Source organism: Eulemur rufifrons, chromosome 9 (assembly GCF_041146395.1).
Source record: "Eulemur rufifrons isolate Redbay chromosome 9, OSU_ERuf_1, whole genome shotgun sequence".
Taxonomy (NCBI): Eukaryota; Metazoa; Chordata; class Mammalia; order Primates; family Lemuridae; genus Eulemur; species Eulemur rufifrons.
Window position 1 is genome coordinate 26,378,929 of NC_090991.1, and position 22,125 is coordinate 26,401,053.

The window sequence follows — 22,125 nt, forward strand, 5'->3', positions numbered from 1 at the left end:
CACCATGCTGTTCACTATGCCTACTAATTTCTATCTCTAAATGAAATAGTATTGAATCTCTTTTAAAACATGATGCCCCAATCAGAAAAGCAGTATTCAGATGTTATCTGATAATGAATATCAACTCCCTTATTATAAGATACTATGATTTTATTAAGAGAATTAAAGCCACCTTGACTATAAAATCATCAAACCTTTAAAACAGGATTTTCTAAGCATCTTTCCCATTTTGGGTACCTTATATTCTACTGGTTGACACAAAATATATGCTGGCCCTATAATATGAACTGCTCTGAATCATAACAAAGCAAAATTTGGAAAAAAGAAGTAAAAAGAATTGTATCAAAGATGGTCAAAATTATCCCTAGCAGATATACTCATAAGTTATAATAAGTAAAAGTAAAAATAACTGATTTAATGGATTACCTGCCCAAGTTATTTGTTCAAACACCAAGAAGCAACTTCCTTACCATAAAAGTGCTTCCATATTTTCTTTATTCTAGAGAGAAATCTCAGGTCCATTTACTCATATTATCAATGCATCACCTCATTCAATTCTGCAAAAAAATCTATAAAGCATATTTGGAATTGAAACGATAAAAAAACCCAAGAACCCTTATTTTGCTCTTGTAAAACTTTATTTCAGTTTAAACAACAAAGCAAATGATATTTATGTCATCCAGGGACAGATGGGAGAGTACAGTCATCCTTCATAGCTGTTTAGCTTCCAAACTCTGTATGAGAGATGAAATCTAGGTAAAAGACACTTATTATTCCAGATTACATTTACCTCACAATCTGAGATCATGAAAATTAGTCAAAAAAGATTAGAAAGAGACTTACATGAAGTCACATTCGTAAAGCTGAGAAAGTGATGTCTAATACTTAGGAAAATTCTTTTCTACTTAACACTCAGAATAAATTTTTAAAGATCGGAAATAGGAGGTCCATACCATAAGTATTAGATACAATGATATGTATTTTCATCAGTTTAATATGACTATTAGGATTCAAGATACTATATAAAATCTAGAAGTAGGCTCAGTTAGTCAATGCAAAAAATGGAAATCTTACATTTCTTTAGAGTAAACATAAAAATATGACTATTTGGATCTTGTCTTAATTTACAATTGATGAGCCCATTTTTAATGTTTAAAAAAATGGACTGGGTAGAATTGTTACACACCTGAAAAAAGTTTCAAATAGAATCAACCGAGAAATCTAATTCAGTCTACAGATTTTATTTCTGATCAAGTAATCAACTTTTAGTTATTTTCTTGAGCCTGCCTGCTGTTACAATGTATAACTTGCCAGATTAACTATATCACTGATTTCTAAGTTCTTCTTCCATTGTATTTTTACCCTTTAACGAAGATGTACCTAGAAATAACAAGACAACACAGAATAGTTGTAATGACCTTCAATATTTTTCTTTTACTAATTAGACAGTCTTATTCCAGTGAAGGCTACTGTCAAATTTATCCAATAGTCTCTGATTTCAGAATTACTTATAATAGTAGAATACTGCATCATATACAGAAATCTTGATCAATAATCTTCTACTTATATCTCATAACCAGTTATCTTTCTAAACAATTTACAAATGTAGAATATGTAATATTGTTTAAAATAAATATACAATATATAGTTTCTACATTCTCATACAATCTTAAAAATGAGGTAATAAAAACTTAACTGATTAAACCTCTTACCATTCTGGAAATGGCTTAGGGAAATGATGGTGAAATATTTTTTTCTTAGGTCTTTTCATGTTTTCTTTGAATGCGTCCAAGTACCTCTTTTTCTATGTTGAAAAATTATGTAAAAAATCCTTAAGCTTTGTTGGATAGTCTGTCATCACCCCAGTTGCTCCCAAATCAAAAGCTCTTTTGTACTCTTGTTCTTCATTTAATACCCAAATATACACCTGAAAATTAGAAACATCAGAAATATGAGAAGAAATATTAAAATAGAAAATTATTTTCATAACATTTATCCAATACAATCTTAGCACATTTAGAAATAATCTTTTATTTTTTTTATTTTTTTTTTTTGAGACAGAGTCTCACTCTGTTGCCCGGGCTAGAGTGAGTGCCCTGGCGTCAGTCTAGCTCACAGCAACCTCAAACTCCTGGGCTCAAGCGATCCTACTGCCTCAGCCTCCCGAGTAGCTGGGACTACAGGCATGCGCCACCATGCCCGGCTAATTTTTTGTATATATATATTTTAGTTGTCCATATAATTTCTTTCTATTTTTAGTAGAGATGGGGTCTCACTCTTGCTCAGGTTGGTCTCGAACTCCTGACCTCAAGCGATCCACCCGCCTCGGCCTCCCAGAGTGCTAGGATTACAGGCGTGAGCCACCGCGCCTGGCCAGAAATAATCTTTTAAAATTGTCATTTTAAGAAATCATTAGACCCTTTTTAAAAATTCCATTTTACTCATTAAATATGCACTGTCCCACCCATCTGACATCAGCTATTCTCCTATACATAAGAAGATTCTAGCTACAGAAATGCCAATGCTTTATTGCTAACTGTAAGGAAAGAGTTAATGTCCTCATCTGTGAATCAGTAAGCCAGTATCATCAGGGTCACAAACCAAATTAAATCAGTTAAAAGTTCCTGCCCTTTACATGTGTTAAACTGATAAGCTATGCTATTTCCAAAATGCACCATTCCAGAAACTTACTTGAATGCCTCGAGCAGTAAGGTGATCAAACAAAGCTTTCCTCATTAGTAAGCTAGAAAAGAAAAGTATAACAGATTGCGGAATTTATTAGTCCTAATTAAGGACTAGAACTAGTCCCAGTCCTAACTTAGTCAATTTAGAGTTAGTAAGTTCTAGTTTAATTTAATCACAATGCTTCAGCAAAACAAGCAATGGCTTTAAGTGATAATGGCTGCTATGGATGAATTTATGTCTTAACTGCTGGATCTCCTTTCACCGATGGCTGCTCACTGGTGGACAACCAGAATGTCTTTTCTATTTCTTGCTGCTACTAGATTCTTAGGAGACTCATTCTTGTTGACACAGCTCAATGGAGAGGAGGCTTCCTCACTTTCCCTGCTGGAGTCATAGTGAGAATGAAAAAGAGCTGGGAAGTATGTGTTCCTAACCTTCCAAGTTAAAATAAGGCAGTAAATATGGGGCAAGTTCTGTAATATCATAGTTCAGTTACATAATGGATAAGTCTTTTGTAAACTATTTTAGAAACATTATGTCCATTAATTATACTATCCTATATCTAGGAAAAAAGCATTTTTTAGTTCCAAATAAACTGACTTACAGTGAACTTTTAGAATATAAACCACTTGAGCAAGATGGGACCTAATTGTACTGAAAAATTATAAATGTCATTTCTATTCTGTTATGTCTATTACAATGGTTAAATAACAGAAACTAAAAATAGTTTAACACCAATTAAAAATGCATCCTTGAAAACTAGAAATTAAATCAGGAATAAAGCAAAAAAGAATAAATTCTGTGGCACAGAGACAAGATAAAACTAATTTTCTAAGATTCTTTCAAAGAGAAGCTAAATAATAAAACATGATTTGGGACTATGAAAATATTTAAGCATTCAAGGTTCCATTTTAAGGCAAAATACAGCACAATTACTTTGTGGTTTTTTGCCTAAAATTAAACTCAACATGTCTAAATTAGGTATTTTCTTTAAAGTAGATGTCCAACCTGTAGGTGGCACATCTTTCTGCCATTAAGATTTAGTATGGATTTTTCTGAAAAATGTGCCATAGACAATATGTGCTTTTACATATGCTGTATTGCCACACTCCTTTTCACCATGTTTTTGACTGTGGGCTAGTGGAAACAGCAAGCAAGTAAAAGGGAATGGTTATTATCCCAACTCTGCTACTAACTAGCTAGATAACCCCAAGTAAATCATTTAACTGGGTGGATGGGGGCTCAATTTTCTTACAAAGTTGGATGAGATTATCTCTCAAGATTCCTCCTAAGGTTTTGTGGCTAGGAATAAACTAGTTCTAAATGATTGATACATACCCATTTGCATAGTAGGTGCTCAGTGTGTCCTTGTTACAAATTACATGTGGAAAGCTTGCACTAAATTTTAAGTATAGTACTTAATAAATATAGCTAAAGCAATAAATGCATATTAAAAAACTAAAATTCTTACATATCAGAAAGCCAGATGAGAAACTTTTGACTTCTAGACACGGTGTCTGGTTCTTTTAGCCTAGGGTAAAATAAAGTTTGAATTACTAATTAGAAACACAGGAATATATCAGTGTGATAAAATAAAACAAGTTCAAAAATGAAAATGGTGCCTATACTAGCATGCTCTCAAAAAATATTTGTAAAAGGACAAAAAAAAAAAAAAAAACCACAGCACAATTGGGTTCTATGTCCACTGGTCTCAAGCTAACTTTCTGCTATCACTATTCGAAGGTAAAAAAAAGAAATAGAAGTTATCTTTTCAGAGACCCTAGTGTCCTAGGCTCATGTCTCTTCTCTTTTAGTGAAAACTCTTTCTCCTGCTTTGTCTGCTATAATTTAGTATATGGTAGATTTAAACACATAACCAAACTGTACTATGGAGTAAAAGATAATTTGGGATAAAAGTGAGACATTTAAAGAATATTTTTGGGCCGGGCGCGGTGGCTCACGCCTGTAATCCTAGCACTCTGGGAGGCCGAGGCGGGTGGATTGCTCAAGGTCAGGAGTTCGAGACCAGCCTGAGCGAGACCCCGTCTCTACTAAAAATAGAAAGACATTATATGGACAACTAAAAATCTATATAGAAAAAATTAGCCGGGCATAGTGGCGCATGCCTGTAGTCCCAGCTACTCGGGAGGCTGAGGCAGTAGGATCGCTTAAGCCGAGGAGTCTGAGGTTGCTGTGAGCTAAGCTGATGCCACGGCACTCACTCTAGCCTGGGCAACAAAGTGAGACTCTGTCTCAACAAAAAAAAAAAAAAAAGAATATTTTTCTTTCCTTTGAAATATTAGTAGACCCGGACCCTGTCCTTTTAAATTATCTTTACTACTATAAAAAGTTTCCTTTGACTTTTCAGGTCTCTGCTGAGTTCCTTCTTCCAATCTCTTTGATGCCTAGGGCAGCACAACTACCTGTGTCATTAACTTTGGGTTGTGCCCGTAAGAAATCCCTGATTTGCCTTCTACTATGAAGATTTCTCAGCTTCTTTCTAAGTTTATAAGTACACAGTGATTTTCATTCTCCTCAGATCTTCATTTCTTATTTTCTTTTAACTCCTCCTGTCTACATTCTTAAGATAATTCTGAGAGTCCTCACACTTAAATTCATTTTTTTTTCTTTCTCTCTGAATTCAGTTCCTAATTCAAGCTCTCTAAATAAAACACAGGTCCATTTTCCCTCTAACTCTGGCCCAGATGGAAAGTCCTGGTGCAATTTCAGGAATCTCAGGGATTTAGTACCTCAAATACTAATTACCTTATTAAACAATTACTATATTGCCTTAGGAAGATCCATCGTCTTCCAAAGAAATATTAAAATACACAAAAGAATTCCACCTGTGTCTTAATCCATAATCACCTTTTTTTTTTTTTTTTTGAGACAGAGTCTTGCTCTGTTGCCCATGCTCGAGTGCCGTGGCATCAGCCTAGCTCACAGCAACCTCATACTCCTGGGCTCAAGTGATCCTTCTGCCTCAGCCTCCCGAGTAGCTGGGACTAGAGGCATGCGCCACCATGCCCGGCTACTTTTTATATATATTTTTAGTTGTTCAGCTAATTTCTTTCTATTTTTAGTAGAGATGGGGTCTCACTCTTGCTCAGGCTGGTCTTGACCTCCTGAGCTCAAACGATCCGCCCACCTCGGCCTCCCAGAGTGCTAGGATTATAGGCACGAGCCAACGCGCTAGGCCTGTGCAGTTTGTTCTTATGTCTGTATTTCAATATTTGCTTCTAAACACATGAAGATAATCTAAAGCACACAATAGTCTATTCCAGGCCAAAGGAAAGCTAAGTACTTTAGGAATAAATGTTTGAGAGTCATTTTAATCTAGCAAATGAAAATAGTTTCTTTATAGACAAATGTTTTCTGCTGTTTTATGTGGGAAACACCTATTAACGACTGTTAATAAATATAATTAGGAATAGATAAAATAAACATGCTCATCACTAAAAAACTCAAATTGGAAAACAGGCATGAAATAGAAACTGAGAACAAGAGCACTGACCAAATTGTTTTTCTGACCATTATCATCTAATGACTGCTGCAATTTATGTTCTGCTTGATTTTTTCCCCCAAGTCATTAGCTTTATTGAGACATGCAACAGAAGAGGAAAGCTTTTCAGCTTGAGTTTTAAAAATTCTATTTTGGGTATGAAAAATGTTTTCATGCAAGTGAAATCACATTTAAATAATCTCAGGAACTCCAAATTCCTTTGTCATGACTCAGTCATCATTATGAATCTCAGCTAGAAATCACATTCTAAGTGTGCAGGATTTTGAGATGAAACTGTCTTTTTTTAATGATAATAATTTAACAATTAAAGCTATCACTTATTGAGTGTTTATTATTTGCCAGGCAATCTAAGTGTTTTATACATTTTTATCTTTCTAGTAAATTGAGTGAAATGCAAGGCTTTGTACCTAGTATAGAAATTCAATAAATATAGAAGTATTTTATATAAATGGCTACCCTTTTCTTTCTCCTATCTCCAGAGGTTTTTGAGGTAATGGGGGTGGTGGTGGTTTTTCTTCATAAGTGTATTACAGTAATACTATTTGAGAATCTGGAGTTTAATAGAATTTCGGCTGCATATAGTTGCCAGTGAAGTAGAAAGAAGTAATGGAAGTTGAAGGGCAACTGCTATTTGATGTCAGAATAAAAGAATTATTAACCTTCTGTAATTAAGTTCAATTTTTTTGAGATGGGGGTCTAACTATGTTGTCCAGGCTGGTCTCAAACTCCTGGCCTCAAGCAATTTTCCCACCTCAGCCTCCTGAGTAGCTGGAGTTGCAGATGCATGGCACAACGCCAGACTCAAGCTCAATTATTTTTACCTGACTTCTGACTACACAGGCACAGAAAATCATTTTATAACCTGAGATGGGTCTAGATTAAGTGCAGATAATCCTTTATTATTCATTTTGGAGAATGTGTCTTAATTATATCAAAAAGCATTGTTAATGTAGGTCAGATAATAAAACATGGAAATAACTACAGAAATCTCTTCCTTCTCATTTATATTGATATTAATGAGCCTATATCTTAGTCTTCCCATAATTGATAATTGATGAAAATAGAGTAACCACTTACTTCAATATGATAGAAGGCATTGGGATTTCAAAAAACTGTTCTCGAATGGGCACGAAAGGCAAGAGGCCAGTGAAGAAAAGGCCAAGAATGAGGAGAACACGTTGTAGACTGAAGAGGATAGGAATATCTGAATTCTAAAAGACACAAACAATATTATACGTTACTTTACAACTGCTCAAATAAAGAGGATTATTTCACAGCCCTCAAATTTTGCCAAGACTATATCTTGACATCTATTATAAGCATTCCCTGAATTATGAACATCCATTGACAAACACACTACACTTAAAAATGGCTAGTCTTTGACAAATGGGTCAGGATCTACCTTGGAGTCTTATAGTGTAATTGATCAATGTTACTAAAGCTTCTCTATTCCCTTCTCTCTGCTTTTGCAACACCACTTCTGTCTGTTTGTTATAGTATTTACAAGGAGAAACCAAGAATCTAATGGAACAAAATGAAGAAATGAATATATAAGATATTCAGTAACCTTACTTTGTTTTAAATATATATAGCTATAGATCTATACATATGTGTATTTATAAATATATATATCAAGACTGTTGCAAATATATTATCTTTCATCTACATTATGAATCAAATATAAAATATAAATAAGATTTTAGGCCAGGAGCAGTGGCTCAAGCCTGTAATCCCCGCACTTTGGGAGGTTAAGGCAGGAGGATCACTTGAGCCCAGGAGACTGAGGTTGCAGTGAGCTATGATTGCACCACTGTACCTCAGCCTGGGTGACAGAGTGAGATTCTGTCTCTAAATTAAAAAAAAAAAAAAAAAGGATTTTGTAAGCTAGTCCAAGAATCTAACCATCATTTTAAGTTTCTATTGGAAAATGTGCCCAAGATCTCAAAACTTAAAATGCAAACTGTATATATTATATATATTTTTAATTGTGCTAAAATACACATAATTTATCATCTTAATGATTTTTAAGTGTACAGTTCAATGGTTTTAAGTATATTCATATTGTTGTGTAACCAACCTCCAGAAGTCTTTTCATCTTGCAAAACTGAAACTCCATACCATTAAACAACTTCCCATTCCCCCTTCCTCTTCCCTCTCCTACATTTAAGAAAAAAACAGCAAATAAAAATGATGGTTAAATTGAATTTTTCTATAAAAAGTAATACATTAAAAAAATCATGCAAAAAGTAATTTAAATAATTAGCCATAAATTACCTATTTTTTATTAAAAAAAAGAGCAAATAAGTTTGAGAATTTTGCCCCTTTGTTTACATGGTGCTTTGTAATGTTTTTGGCTTATTTATATACAGGTTTTTCAGCCATAACACAATATACTGGTCCCCGAAAAACCTTAAGTTCTGCAAATTCATACACTAAGGATAACAGAGCTTATGAGAAAAATAGGGTTGGGGCTGACTCTCAAAACTTATGCAACTTTGGAACCAGACAACTAAAAACAATAATTGGTACTTCTGGAGAGCCATGCAAGGCTGCCAGTGAGGGGTGGAGGGACAATATGCTGGCAAATGTTTAACAAACTAGCTGTACCCCATCTTTTTTTTTTTTTTTTTGGAGATACAGAGTCTCACACTATGTTACCCAGGATGACTTGAACTCCTAGGATCAAGAGATTCTCCTACTCAGCCTCCCAAGTAGCTGAACTACAGGTGCATGCCACCATCCCCAGCTTATAACACATATTTTTAAAATTAGAATTTTGGATGGGATTTGAATTTTCTTTACTGTTCAGGAAATTCTAATCTACAGCCAAGTTTAAGTAAGAAGAAGTGCTACATTTTCCCATCACCCACGTGTGCCCCGGATTCCTTTTATTTTTATGTTTTGAGTTTCTAGCATCTGGGAATTAAACAGCAAATGTAAAATGCTTATAAATCATACTTAAAGAATTGCAAAAATGTATCACTTAATTATACAGCATATTGGTAATTTGAACAACAAATTTTATTGAGACATTTTTACCAAGATGTTTGAAAACTGCTGCTGAAAGGTTTTTGGAGTTTTTGAATTCTAAAATGACAGAAAGCTAGAGGCTTCTGGAAAAATATGTGAATCCAGGGAAAGTTCTGTGATTGTGGGCCAAAAGGGAGATTTTCTTTTGAAATAATTATAGACTCAAAGAAAGCTGCAAAAATAGTATAGTCCCATGTACCCTTCACCCAGCTTCCCCGAAATGTGACATCTGATGTAACTGTAGCACAGTATAAAAACCAGGAATTTACACTGGTAAATTACTATTAATTAGACTACAGATCTTATTCAGTTCATCATTTTTTTTAAATGGCATTCATTTGTGTGTGTGTGTATAGTTCTATGTGATTTTAACCGACATATAGATTACCACAAACAAGATACAGAACTGTTTCATCACCACACAACTCCCTTGTGCTATCTTTTTATATTTGTTCCCACTCTCTACCACACCCTAAGTCTCTGTCCCCTGGCAGCCACTAATCTGCTCTTCATGTCTACAGTTTTGAGAATGTTATATAAATGGAATCATACAGTATGCAACTGTTTGAGGTTGAATTTTTTTCACTAAGCATAATGCCTTTGAGGACCATCCAGGTTGTTGCATATATCATAGTTCATTCCATTTTATGGCTGAATAGTATTTCATTGTGTGGAGATGCCCAAGTTTGTTCAGCCATTTATTTATTGAAGGACGTTTGGATTGTTTGCAGGATGTTACTTTTATGAATAAAGTTGCCATAAACATTCATGTACAGGTCTTTGTGTACATAAGTTTTCATTTTTATGGAATAAATGCCCAAGAGGAGATTGCTGGCTCATATGGTAAGTATATGTTTAGTTTTATAAGATACTACCCAACTATTTAAGAGCGTGGCTGTACTATTTACATTTCTACCAGCAGTCTAGAAGAAATCTAGTTTCTCTGCATCCTTTCCAGCATTTAGTATTATCACTATTTTTTTTATTTCAGCATATTATGGGGGTACAAATGTTTAGGTTACATATATTGCCCTTACCCCCTGCCCCCCAAGTCAGAGCTTCAAGCGTGTCCATCCCCCTATCACTATTTTCAATGAAAAATTTTTGATGATGTAAAAAGATCAGCAGGCCTCAAAAGTACATTATCTCCCTTGCAATAACATTTGAAAATACCATCAGACAATGATTATTTATGGACAAGTCTTAGTTTTAAGTTCTTAGGAACCTAAAGCCACTCAGCCCAGTAATTGCTCTGTTCTCTCCTTTTATACACAAGCTACCTTAGGATCACACAGACCCCGATACACATAAAAATTTTTTGCCTCAATTGTATTTTTAATTGTAATGGTGCTGACTTTGCATGTTTTTGCCTCCTTTGTTAGGAAGGAAGGCCTTCCCAAGGAGTTCTTCGTATTTGAGAATTGCTACTTATATAATATTTCTTCTGCACTATCATTTACATTCTAAAAAAATCTTCAGTGCTCAAGATATTTTAACATTTTTAATTTCAAATTCTCTTAGCTGACTGTATCTAAACTTGTTTATGAAGGTTTAGCATATAATTTCAAAATATATCGAATTAATTTTTTATAGACATATTTTCTTCAACCAGAAAATTTTCAGTGGGTAGTTGGCCCTGCTTTTATATACTATCTGATAATCATGACCTTGGCTTAATTTGATTAAGTCTGTTTATGGGGTAGGTTAAAAAGAAGCTAAAGCTAAAGAGTTGAAGGACTGAATACTTTCTTTAGTTCAAAATTACACAAAAAATTCCAATTACCTAACAAAAGACAGTCATTAAAACATGAATCATACTTTGTCCTATAATGCACATAATAAAATACTGGTGAAATATTAGTATCTGAAAATAATAATTCTGTGAACTAGTACAACTACATTGAACTTAAATTGCAAAGTCCAAATCTATTATCTCTACTGTATTATTAACAGTAAACTTCTGGCTAGTTGATTCCACTCAGTACCATCTATCTTTGTATGAAGGCTATGATATAAGAAAAATGTTTTAAATTATTATTGTAAGAAACTTATCATTTATAGAAACACAAGAACAACAAAGAGAGATCATTCTGTACCATTTTTGAAGCTTACCTCTTTGTAGCACTTTTCTACAATTTCATAACTGGCATTACCCCACACTGTTATGTGTTCTCGTTTATACTGCTTCACCAACTCTGAAACCTACATGTGAAAATTCAAAATTTTATGCATGTGCCTATTTGTAAATCCACTAACAACATTTCACTTAAAAAATTAATTATAATGACTATCTGCCAATGTATAGTAGAAAATTTTAGAAGAACCAATGTATAAATTCAGACTATTTTATAAAATACAAAAATTATTTATATTTTCCCATTATATAATTTATTTAATAGAATACGACTTAGTAATTTGACATAAACTAACCACAAATGAAACAAGCTAAACTAGAATCATATAAACGCCAGAATGATTGGTTCATAGGAGCTCACTTTTATCCATGACTGAGACATGCCAACTTACTCTGAAAATAGGCTCTCCTACAGTAAAGTGATCTCTTCTATCAGGGCATTATTAAAACAATGCTAATGCTTAGAGTATCACATTTCCGTGATCACTATCAATCTATGCAGTCACCTACTCTAACCTTATTTAGTTTGTGAAATCGGATGCAACACACCCAGAGGAGGCAATGCCTTGAGTACCTTCTTAATCAGCACATTGTTGTTGACTTTGATATCGATGTTAATGGGAGTGTTAGGGAAGGCCTCAAAAACTTCCTTCAGTAATGGAATTCGGTTATCTTTTCCTTCACATTGGCATGCTGAGAAAGCAAGATTTTTAAATGTATTTTTAAAAGATAATTTTACTTGTTTGATGATTAGAAAAGTTATAGTATGGTATTCATTAAAGGACATTTACAAAATAAGGAAAAGTATAAGGAAGAAAAAAAATCATGTAAAAATCCAACAACTTAGATATAATCATCAGGACCATTTGGTGTACTTTCTCTACTCTTTTTTCCTATGCATAAATCAATATAGTAATAATATAGTGTGCCTTCAGATTTTAACCCGATCTTTTTACATAAAAATAAATATTTTCATGTTGGTACACTTTATAATTTTGATTTGAATTTTATTAATTAAATCTTTAAATTTTGAGATAACTATAGATTCACAAGCAGTTGTAAGAAATAATACAGAGAGATCTATGCACCCTTTATCCAGATTTCCCAGTAGTAACCTCTTGCAAAACTATAGTACATGCCCTCTTGTTACGATAGGGGAGTCCATCGGTTCATCGTCCATGGCGAATGTATCTTGCTTTTGCTCTGTGAACCTGTATCTCGCTCTCTTGTTCTGTAAACCTATCTTGTCCTTCTCCTCAATAAATTTTGTTTCACATTTGCCTTGCTTTTGGTGTGTCTGGTCATTCTTCAGCGAAGAGCACACCAAGATCCAAGAACAGAACAGACTATGACTACTACCCGACATAATTTGTTTACATATATTCAAGGTTGGGTTGTTTCCTGTTTTTAATTATGAAAAGTATCAATAACTACATTTTTATGATAATTAAAAACAGGAAACAACCCAAACTTGAGAACATACTATGAAGGTTGCAGATACCAGGATGAAATCACTTTTGTCAGACCCACACAAATATAGCCAGGAAGCCACAAAGGGAAGGCTGATACCTAAGAGAACTCATACATGTCTGAGGTAAGAACTGTTTCCAAGGACTTTCTAAAACCCATAAGAAACCCTTTCACATCCTTCATGCATCTGCTGATTTGGCAAGGTATATCACTATACATTCTTTAGGAATGCAGTAATTCACATAAGATGCCTTGCCCAGTAATGGCATCTCCACTAATGTACTGACAACTTTGGCTTTGACCCTCTGGAACCAATGAACTCTGCTTCTAAGCAGCTTATGTGAACCACTCCCTTTTTGCTAATAAAAGCTTCTCTTTACCCTTCCCTCACACAATGCACTGTTGGCTTGGCATTTCATGCATTCTGTATTATAATCCTTATTTCTCATTCTCAAGTAAACTCAAAATATTTGGAGATAGTTTTCTCTGTGTATTTTTTTAGGTTGATAATACATATAATAAAAAATGTTTAAAAAAATCACAGTATAATATTACAACCACAATATTGACATTAACACAATCTACTAATCTTATTCTACTATGAGTTTAAAAGGTTTCAAAATACTCCATTGAGTAATTATATACTAATTTAATTATTTTAATTTAACCATACCCCTACTAGTAGATACTGAGATTGTTTCTAAAGTCTTGCTATATCATCACAGAATTTTTCAGAGATTGAGAATAATATTCAAGCAAGAGAAGTACATACTAATTCAGTGATGTGTTGAAGAATTATATTGATGCAGTTATTCAAAGAAAATTTGAGTCATGAAAAATTAGATTTTAATCAACCTTTGTATTTCCTGAGGATTATTTTCTTTACTCTTTCTCTAATCTCTTTGACTTTAATCATTTATATAATTTACTAAACATACTATATAACTATTATAAAAATTTCTCCTTCTATCTGAAACTTCAATTCCACAAATCTGCAAATAACCAAATGATGAAAAATCCTTTATTCCATTGCATTGTATAGCAAGTCAAAACAAAGATGCATAGATGCATATCAAAAATTTAAGTTAAATCCATGTCAGAAAATTAAATTATTTATAAGAACTCATGGGAAAAGCAGCATGTAAATGAAAAAAAGGAAAAATCTGTTACTGTACTTGTAATTCTCATGGTGTTCTGGGTCATTATGAAGGGACTATAAATTACTTGATTCTGCTTTCCTGTCCCCAAAGTAAGCACATGATCCCTCTGAGACCCTTTTTTTTTTTCTTTTTCTTTTTTTTTTTTTAAGACAGAGTATTGCTCTGTTGCCTGGGCTAGAGTGCCATGGCATCAGCCTAGCTCACAGCAACCTCAAACTCCTGGGCTCAAGTGACCCTCCTGCCTCAGCCTCCGGAGTAGCTGAGACTACAGGTGGTGCCACCATGCCCGGCTAATTTTTTCTATTTTTAGTAGATAATAGGTCTCGCTCTTGCTCAGGCTGGTCTTGAACTCTTGACCTCGTGCAATCCTCCTGCCTCAGCCAGAATGCTAGGATTACAGGTATGAGCCACTGCACCTGGCCTGAGACCCATTTAAGCATAACAATACGGACACTGGGAGAGAAGGTCTGCTAAACTCCTCAGCTGAATGAATGATGCACATGCTGCCAAGAGTCTATCTCTGTCTGGAAAAGGTGTCCTTGAGAACAAAGCTAACACAGATGAAAGCAGAACCATGAAATGGAGATAGAGACCAATTACTGCTTGAGCAATTGGAACCAGTTGTCTCTGAAGGCTTTCTAACATGAGAACCATGATTAGATTTTTTTTTTTTTTTTTTGCTTAAACTATCTTAGGATGGGTGTCTAGCACTTATAAATCAAAGAGTTTAAACTTGTCAAAGACTATATAATTTTGGTCAGGTGCGGTGGCTCACGCCTGTAATCCTAGCACTCTGGGAGACTGAGGCCGGAGGATGGCTCGAGGTCAGGAGTTTGAGACCAGCCTGAGCAAGAGAGAGACCCCCGTCTCTACTAAAAGTAGAAAGAAATGATCTGGACAGCTAAAATTATATATATAGAAAAAAATTAGCCAGGCATGGTGGCACATGCCTGTAGTCCCAGCTACTCGGGAGGCTGAGGCAGGAGGATCGCTTAAGCCCAGCAGCTTGAGGTTGCTGTGAGCTTGACGCCAAGGCTCTCTAACCCAGGCAACAGAGCGAGACTCTGTCTCAAAAAAAAAAAAAAGACTATATAATTTAAAAATTATAGATAAAAAATTTTTAACTAAAATATAAAATAAAATAAAAATTAAGTATATAGTAGACAGCTATTGTTTTTACCTACCTAGCATTCTTCCTTCCCTTGGAAAACTGCACCTCCCTTATTCCACATTGTTCTGATAGGGCTGTCAATCTTAGTACCCACTCCCCACTCACCCTTAGGTGTGGCCATATGATCATAATAGCCCCATCTCTTTGCTTTAAGATGGCCACATGACCCAGGCTGGGCCAAGCAACATCTTTATCTGGGACTTTTCTCTTGAAGATCATAGGGAAGACTGCCTTTTTCCCCTGGAATCATAGTGCAGGCAAATTAAAAAATTAATTTAGCAGTCAAAAGAATTGCCATGGGGCAATAGCTATTCACATCCAAGTAAGATATATGCAAGAATCAACTTAGAAAAAGGTCAAACAGACAAAACTAACTTTGGAACAGCAAAATAACATGTATAATAAGGATAATACTGTGTCTAATAGTGAGGTAACAAGGAAATTAAAATGTAGGCTAAGAAAAAAAAATGTGCTAAAGTGATATAAATATGTATAAATCTGATGACTCAGCCAGCATAGAATGTAGAAAAATATTTGGAAAAAGAAAAGTTTGTCCCCGTATTTTTCCAGTTAGAGTATAAACAGTTAGGAAATGGTAAACTATGAAAAGAAAAGAGGAAAATAACAGGAAACAGGAAAGATAAGTAAGGAGTATACTATAGGATGTGATGAATGATGGAATGGTGGTCCCTATACCATGCTAGAACTTTAAAACTGATAATTTATAAGAAATAATGAAGATATGACATCTCTATGGTTATCCTGGAGAGAGTTGGAACCCATTATATTAAGTGAAGTATCCCAAGAATGGAAAAACAAGCATCACATGTACTCACCAGAAAATTGGTTTCCCTGATCATCACCTAAATACACATCTGGGAACGACACCAATCGGATAGCAGACTGAGGTGGGGGGTGGGGGAGGGGATGAGGGTATGCCTACACAATGAGTGCATTGTACACCGTTTGGGGAATGGTAACGCTTGAAGGTGCTGACTCAGGAAGGGGGAGGTGGGGAAGGGAGGGATATATACCTACATGATGGGTGCAACGCACACTATCTGGGGAACAGACACGCCTGGAGCTCTGACTTGGGGGGAAAGGCGGTACATGGGCAACGTATGTAACCTGCAATTCTGTATCCCCCATAACGATAAGATGAAATTAAAACAAACAAACAAACAAACAAACAAAAAAACCCCTGATAATTATAGTCAACTCTAAATTCTCCAAATTATGTATTTTCCATGAAAAAAAAGAGGCTACTTTCAAATAAGCAGGATAGATAATAAATCCTTTGGTTAACACATTTTATGTTCCTTCTTTACATTTCCTTTTTAATATAGCCTGTGACACATCAAAGAACCCTTTAAAAAGAAAATACTTAATTACTTCTTCAGTAAAGTTGTGAACCACAAAGAGAGCAAGAGGCCTGAAATTTGTATTCCTGTAATAGTCTCTCTCTCCAGTATTTAAAGAAAAGTAAGCAAGAGTTTTAAGCAGGAGAATAGGATAGGAGAAACTGCAGAACTTTCTGACTAATCTAAGTTTTTACACTACTATTTGTTAGTATGTTTCTTTGGGTTTTTTTCTGTAGAGACAGAGTCTCACTATGTTGCCCAGGATGGTCTTAATCTCCTGGCCTCAAGCGATCCTCTGGCCTTGGCTTCCCGAAGTGCTAGGATTACAGGCATGAGTCACCAATCCTGGCCAGCTATTTATTAGTCTATTTCAAATGCAGTCAACTTCACATTTGAGGAATAGTCTAAAGTTAATTATGATATGTGTTGAACACAATATGAAATGAAAGCTTCTTTTTCTTTACGGTTGTCTGAAACTTGAGAGTACTTGGCATTGCTATTAATATAGCATTTGAGAAGACTGTTCAGATGGAGAGGCAATATGGTATATCTGAATACTGGCCTGGTAAGGAGGAGACCTAGTTTCAAGTTCTAGCATTGTCATTTACTTGCATTCGACAGTCTCAAAGGTCTCTTCACATTCAAAAGTTTTATGACTTTATGAGAGATATTAAACTAGAAAAAGGATAAAACATTTTCTTCCTCAAAGGATCTTTTAAGCTTTAGTTTTGCTCAACAAAGGAAAAAATATGAAAAAGTTCACTTCTGAAATTTTCTTAACCTTCACAAGTCCAAAATTGACATAAATATTACAATAGTTTGGCAAGTATAATCCTATAAATTACAGAATGAAAAAAATGTTTCTTCAAATCAACGTACTTTAAAAATACTTACCTGGAAGGCAAAGTCAAACATACATGAGATTTAAATATCACTTAGAGATAGCTAATTTTAAAATTTTTCTGATTTTTACATGGATTTCCAAAATTTCCCTATTAATGAGAAATTATTAATATAGTAGCCAATTTTAAATCTAGTTCATGGAATTTACAGTTCTTTTTGAAAATTAATATCAATAGATTTTTTTAATATGAAGGGGAAGTCAAGAGGGGGATTCAATTTCCTTTTTTTTTTTTTTTTTTTGAGACATAGTCTTATTCTGTTGCACTAGGTAGAGTGCAGGGGGATCATTGTAGCTCACCGTTGCCTCAAACTCCTGGGCTCAAGTGATCCTCCTGCCTCAGCCTCCTAAGTAGCTGGGACACCCAGTTAAATCAATAGATCCTTGACACTTATCCAAGACTTCAACTATATGAAAACCATACCAAGGTATATATATTTGAATCATTCAAAATGTGAGGCTGACTTGTGATAATGAGGGAACATATACCTGCTCAACACCTGTGTCTCAAGGGGATGTACTTCCATTTAAACGTGTAGTAACTAATAAGTTAGGTCTAGGGACATGTTTCTTTGTGAGAAACGTTCCCTCTAAAGAAAGAAAATTGCTAAGTGAACAGGACTAGACAATGGTTTATTTGACTGATAGAAGTCTCTTCAACCATTTAAGATATGGAGCAGCTAAATGACAGAATAAATGTTATAGATTGAACCAGAAAAGATCTGAAAGGGGTCCTCCTTCCCACTTATTGTTATTTATTCTTTATTATATTTCTGATGGATGACTACTGTAAGTTATGGTAATATTCTAGAATTTGAAGCTTTAGAAGTACAATGTATCCCTAATAATACCAGGGTTTCTTGTAATTACTACTCAGGTTTAAATTAACTGCATATGAATTTAAATAGAATTAACCAGTTAAATCTTTGGGCCTGATCATGTCAGGGTCAGATGACTATCAGGGTTTCAGATTTGGACAAGCTTAGAGCCAGTACTTTTAGCAAGAACTTATTGTGACAAGAGAACACACATGCGCTTCTCAGCATAAATGCTTAAGCCACAAATGATAAATATTACCTCTTTGAAATGTGACATCCAGTTTGCCAAGGTAAGGTGGAAGCTCCTTTAAAAGATATGATTGAAAAAAGTTAGCTTTCAAAAAATAAGAAGTATTTTAGTGTCTTATATTAAGGCATACAGTGAAGATTTGCTTCTTCAAAATAAAAAGAACAAAACACCACATATGTTTACCTAGGGCACCCTTTAGCAGAACATTCCCAACAGCAAATTAACCATATAATTCCTTACTTCTACCACAGACAAGAAATCTTTACTATTTAATTTAGACCTTTTCTCAATAATATAAAAAAATTTCAGTAGAAAGTGTCAAGAATAGAAAAATTCAATGAAAAGAAAAGAAAAACAATAATTAAATACAAAAGTCTTTAAACTCACTAATAATCAAACAAATGCTAATTAAAATTTAATTTAGGCTGGAAAATGATGACTCATGCCCGTAATCCTAGCACTCCGAAAGGCTGAGGTGGGAGGATTGCTGGAGTTCAGGAGTTTGAGACCAGCCTGAGAAAGAGCAAGAGCAAGACCCTGTCTCTACTAAAAATAGAAAAATTAGCCAGGCGTGGTGGCGTGCACCTGTAGTCCTAGCTACTTTGGAGGCTGGAGGATCGCTTAAACCCAGGAGTCTAAGGTTGCAGTGAATTAGGATGATACCACTGTACTCTACCCAGGGTGATAGAGCGAGACTCTGTCTAAAAAAAATAAACAAAAAAAAATTAATCTAGCAAATTAACAAATCTTTGGTGTAATTATAATGTCCAATAGTGGCAAATATTATTTTACCCAATAATTTCCCTTCTGAGAGTATATTTAGAGAAATAATTTTAAATATAAAGAAAAATTTATATTTATGTAAATAACTTAAATAAATATAAATAGTTATATATATGTTTTTATAAATATATCATTTTTTTTCCTTTGAGACATGGTCTTACTCTGTTGCCTAGATGGGAGTGCAGTGGTTTGATTATAGCTCATTGTAACCTCGAATTCCTGGGCTCCAGCAATCCTCCTGCCTCAGGAGGAGCCTCCTGAATAGCTGCGATTACAGGTACATGCCACCACGCTGGGCTACTTTTTAAATTTTTTTGTAGAGAGAGGTTCTCGCTATGTTGCCCAGACTGGTCTCGAATTCCTGGCCTCAAGCAATCCTCCTGCCTCAGCCTCCCAACATGCTGAGATTACAGGTATGAGCCACCACGACCAGCCTATAAATATATCTTTATTTTTATCTTTATCAATAACTTTACATAAGCACCTAAAGATACAGAAAGCTTTATCTTTACTCATAAACATGTTCAGTGCAGTGTTGTCTATAATGATGAAAACTTAGAACTAATCCAATGTTCAACAATAGAGGAATTGTTAAAAATAACTATATATTCACACAATGGAATAACTGCAGTCATTTGAAATGTCCATGAAAGAATAGCATGGAATCTGAAAGGCTAAATATTGTATGAGTCCAACTATATGACATTCTGGAAAAGGCAAAACGGATAGCAAAAAGACCTGTGGTTGCCAAGGGATAGGGGAAGGGAGGGCTAAATAGGCAGAGAATGGAAGATTTTTAGGACAGTGAAACTATTTTGTATGACGGTATAATAGCAGATACACGTCATTATAAATTTGGCCAAACCCAAAGAATGGTGTCCAACACCAAGAATAAACCCTAATGTAAACTATGGACTATGGGCAATAATGATGTGTCAATGTATGTTCATCAACTGTAAAAAATGTACCACTTCTACCAAAGTTATCAAAAGAGAAGGAAAAAAAGTACCATTCTGGTGCAAATGTTGATAGTGAGGGATGCTGTACCTTGTGTGGGTAACGGTGTGGGTATGTGAAAACTGTATTTTCCACTCAATTTTGCTGTGAACCCAAAACTTCTCTAAAAAATGAAGTCTATTTTTTCTTAAAAAGCATGGGAAAATGTTTATCATGCTATCATGTTAAAGTGTTTAAAACACAATGTATATAATACACAGTAAGAACACAAATCTAAATAAACCTACAGGGTATACTATACATACAGATAGAGCTCTGTTAAAGTAAGTTTTCTTTAGGTGGTAAAATTAGGCATTATTTTTCCTTCCATTTGTCAGCATTTACTATAATGAGCATGTAAACTATTATGATCAGGTTTATATATACTTTTTTTTTATTTTAGAGACAGGATCTTGCTATGTTGCTCAGGCTGGCCTCGAACTCCTGGCCTCATGGGGTCCTCTTGTCTCAGCTTCCCAAATAACTGGGACTATAGGTATGCACCACCGTGCCCAGATATGATCAGGTTTTTAAATGGTGCTTTCCTATACTTGAAGACTAAAACTAATACATATCTTTAATCTGAACCAAATAAATTACAGAATACTTCAAACAAGTTCAACTCCAGTAGTTTGACATCTGAGGACTTTTGCGATTTTTTTTTTCTTATTTTTGCCTTCACTTGGCATGGAAGGACTTTGGTAATTTTATTAAAATTATATTTATAAAAATAAGTCTCCATAGATATATTGGTATATAATACAGATCCTCATTAGAAGTCAGAATAGTTTTTCAAATTTCCTTTGACATTCATTATTTAATCATTATCATTTAAAACAATTATTTATTGAAGCAATATCTGGCCTTCACAATTTTAAAAATCTTACAGGCTCTAATATCTATTAGATATTAGTTTATCATACATATTTACTTACACAGTACTTAAGATCAGAGATGTTTACATTGACCCCAGTTGATCTCTTTAGATTCTCATCATGTGACACTACAACTTGTTCATCTTTTGTGATATGGCAGTCCAATTCTAGCATATCAGTTCCAATTGTAACTGCACTGAAGAAATAAAGAGAAGAATGACATTCTGAAATTTAAGTAAACATTTAGGTTACATGCATGAGATATAACAATTCAGAGTTACAAATCCAAAAAAACCCTGTGATACTGAAACATCTCCTCAATACCATCATCTATTATGACTTATTCATGTGAAAATATTCTAAGTGAACTAAGAATAAGAGAATCACATTGCCTCCTTTCCATAACCAGCTATCCTTAATTTTGACAACCCAATACAATGGAAAAAATACTGGACCAGAAGCCAAGAGATTTGCGCTCCAGTTCCTGCTTTGCTATGAATGTGTATAACTTTGGGCAAGTAAATGCTCCTCCCGGGGCCTACATTTCCAAATCTATAAAATGAAAGGATTAAGACATAAGACAAGGATGCTTGCCTTTATCATTTTGATTCACTATAGTACTGGAAATTCCAGCAATTAGGCAAAAAAAAAAAAAAAAATCAAAATTACAAAGGAAGTAGTAAAATTATTTCTGTTCACAGATGACACAATCTTACATAGAGAATATCCTAAAGATTCCACCACAAAACTGTTAAAACTAATAAACGAATTCAGCAAAGTTGCCAAATGCAAAACCAACACACAAAAATCAGGTACATTTCTATACACTAAAAATGAACAATCTGAAAAGGAAATTAAGAAAATAATTCCATTTATAATCACTTCAAAAAGAATAAAATACTTAGAAGTTAACTTAACCAAGGAGATGAAAGACTTGTACAATGAAAACTACAAAATGCTGCTGAAAT

The 22,125-nt window shown here is 34.4% G+C and overlaps 1 protein-coding gene across 1 annotated transcript in view; it reads right to left on the reverse strand.

Moving 5' to 3' along the window:
• Positions 1-1,782: 1,782 nt before the first annotated feature.
• GDPD1 (glycerophosphodiester phosphodiesterase domain containing 1) overlaps positions 1,783-22,125 on the reverse strand; it is a 39,958-nt gene continuing 19,615 nt past the window's right edge. Inside the window, exons 3-10 of the mRNA XM_069481103.1 lie at positions 21,218-21,353; positions 18,513-18,558; positions 11,947-12,065; positions 11,351-11,440; positions 7,286-7,419; positions 4,157-4,216; positions 2,692-2,743; positions 1,783-1,927 (exon numbers count right to left, since the gene is read on the reverse strand). Of these exons, the coding sequence (XP_069337204.1) occupies positions 1,805-1,927; positions 2,692-2,743; positions 4,157-4,216; positions 7,286-7,419; positions 11,351-11,440; positions 11,947-12,065; positions 18,513-18,558; positions 21,218-21,353 (760 nt within the window). The 3' untranslated portion in view covers positions 1,783-1,804. The remainder of the gene's footprint in view (positions 1,928-2,691; positions 2,744-4,156; positions 4,217-7,285; positions 7,420-11,350; positions 11,441-11,946; positions 12,066-18,512; positions 18,559-21,217; positions 21,354-22,125) is intronic.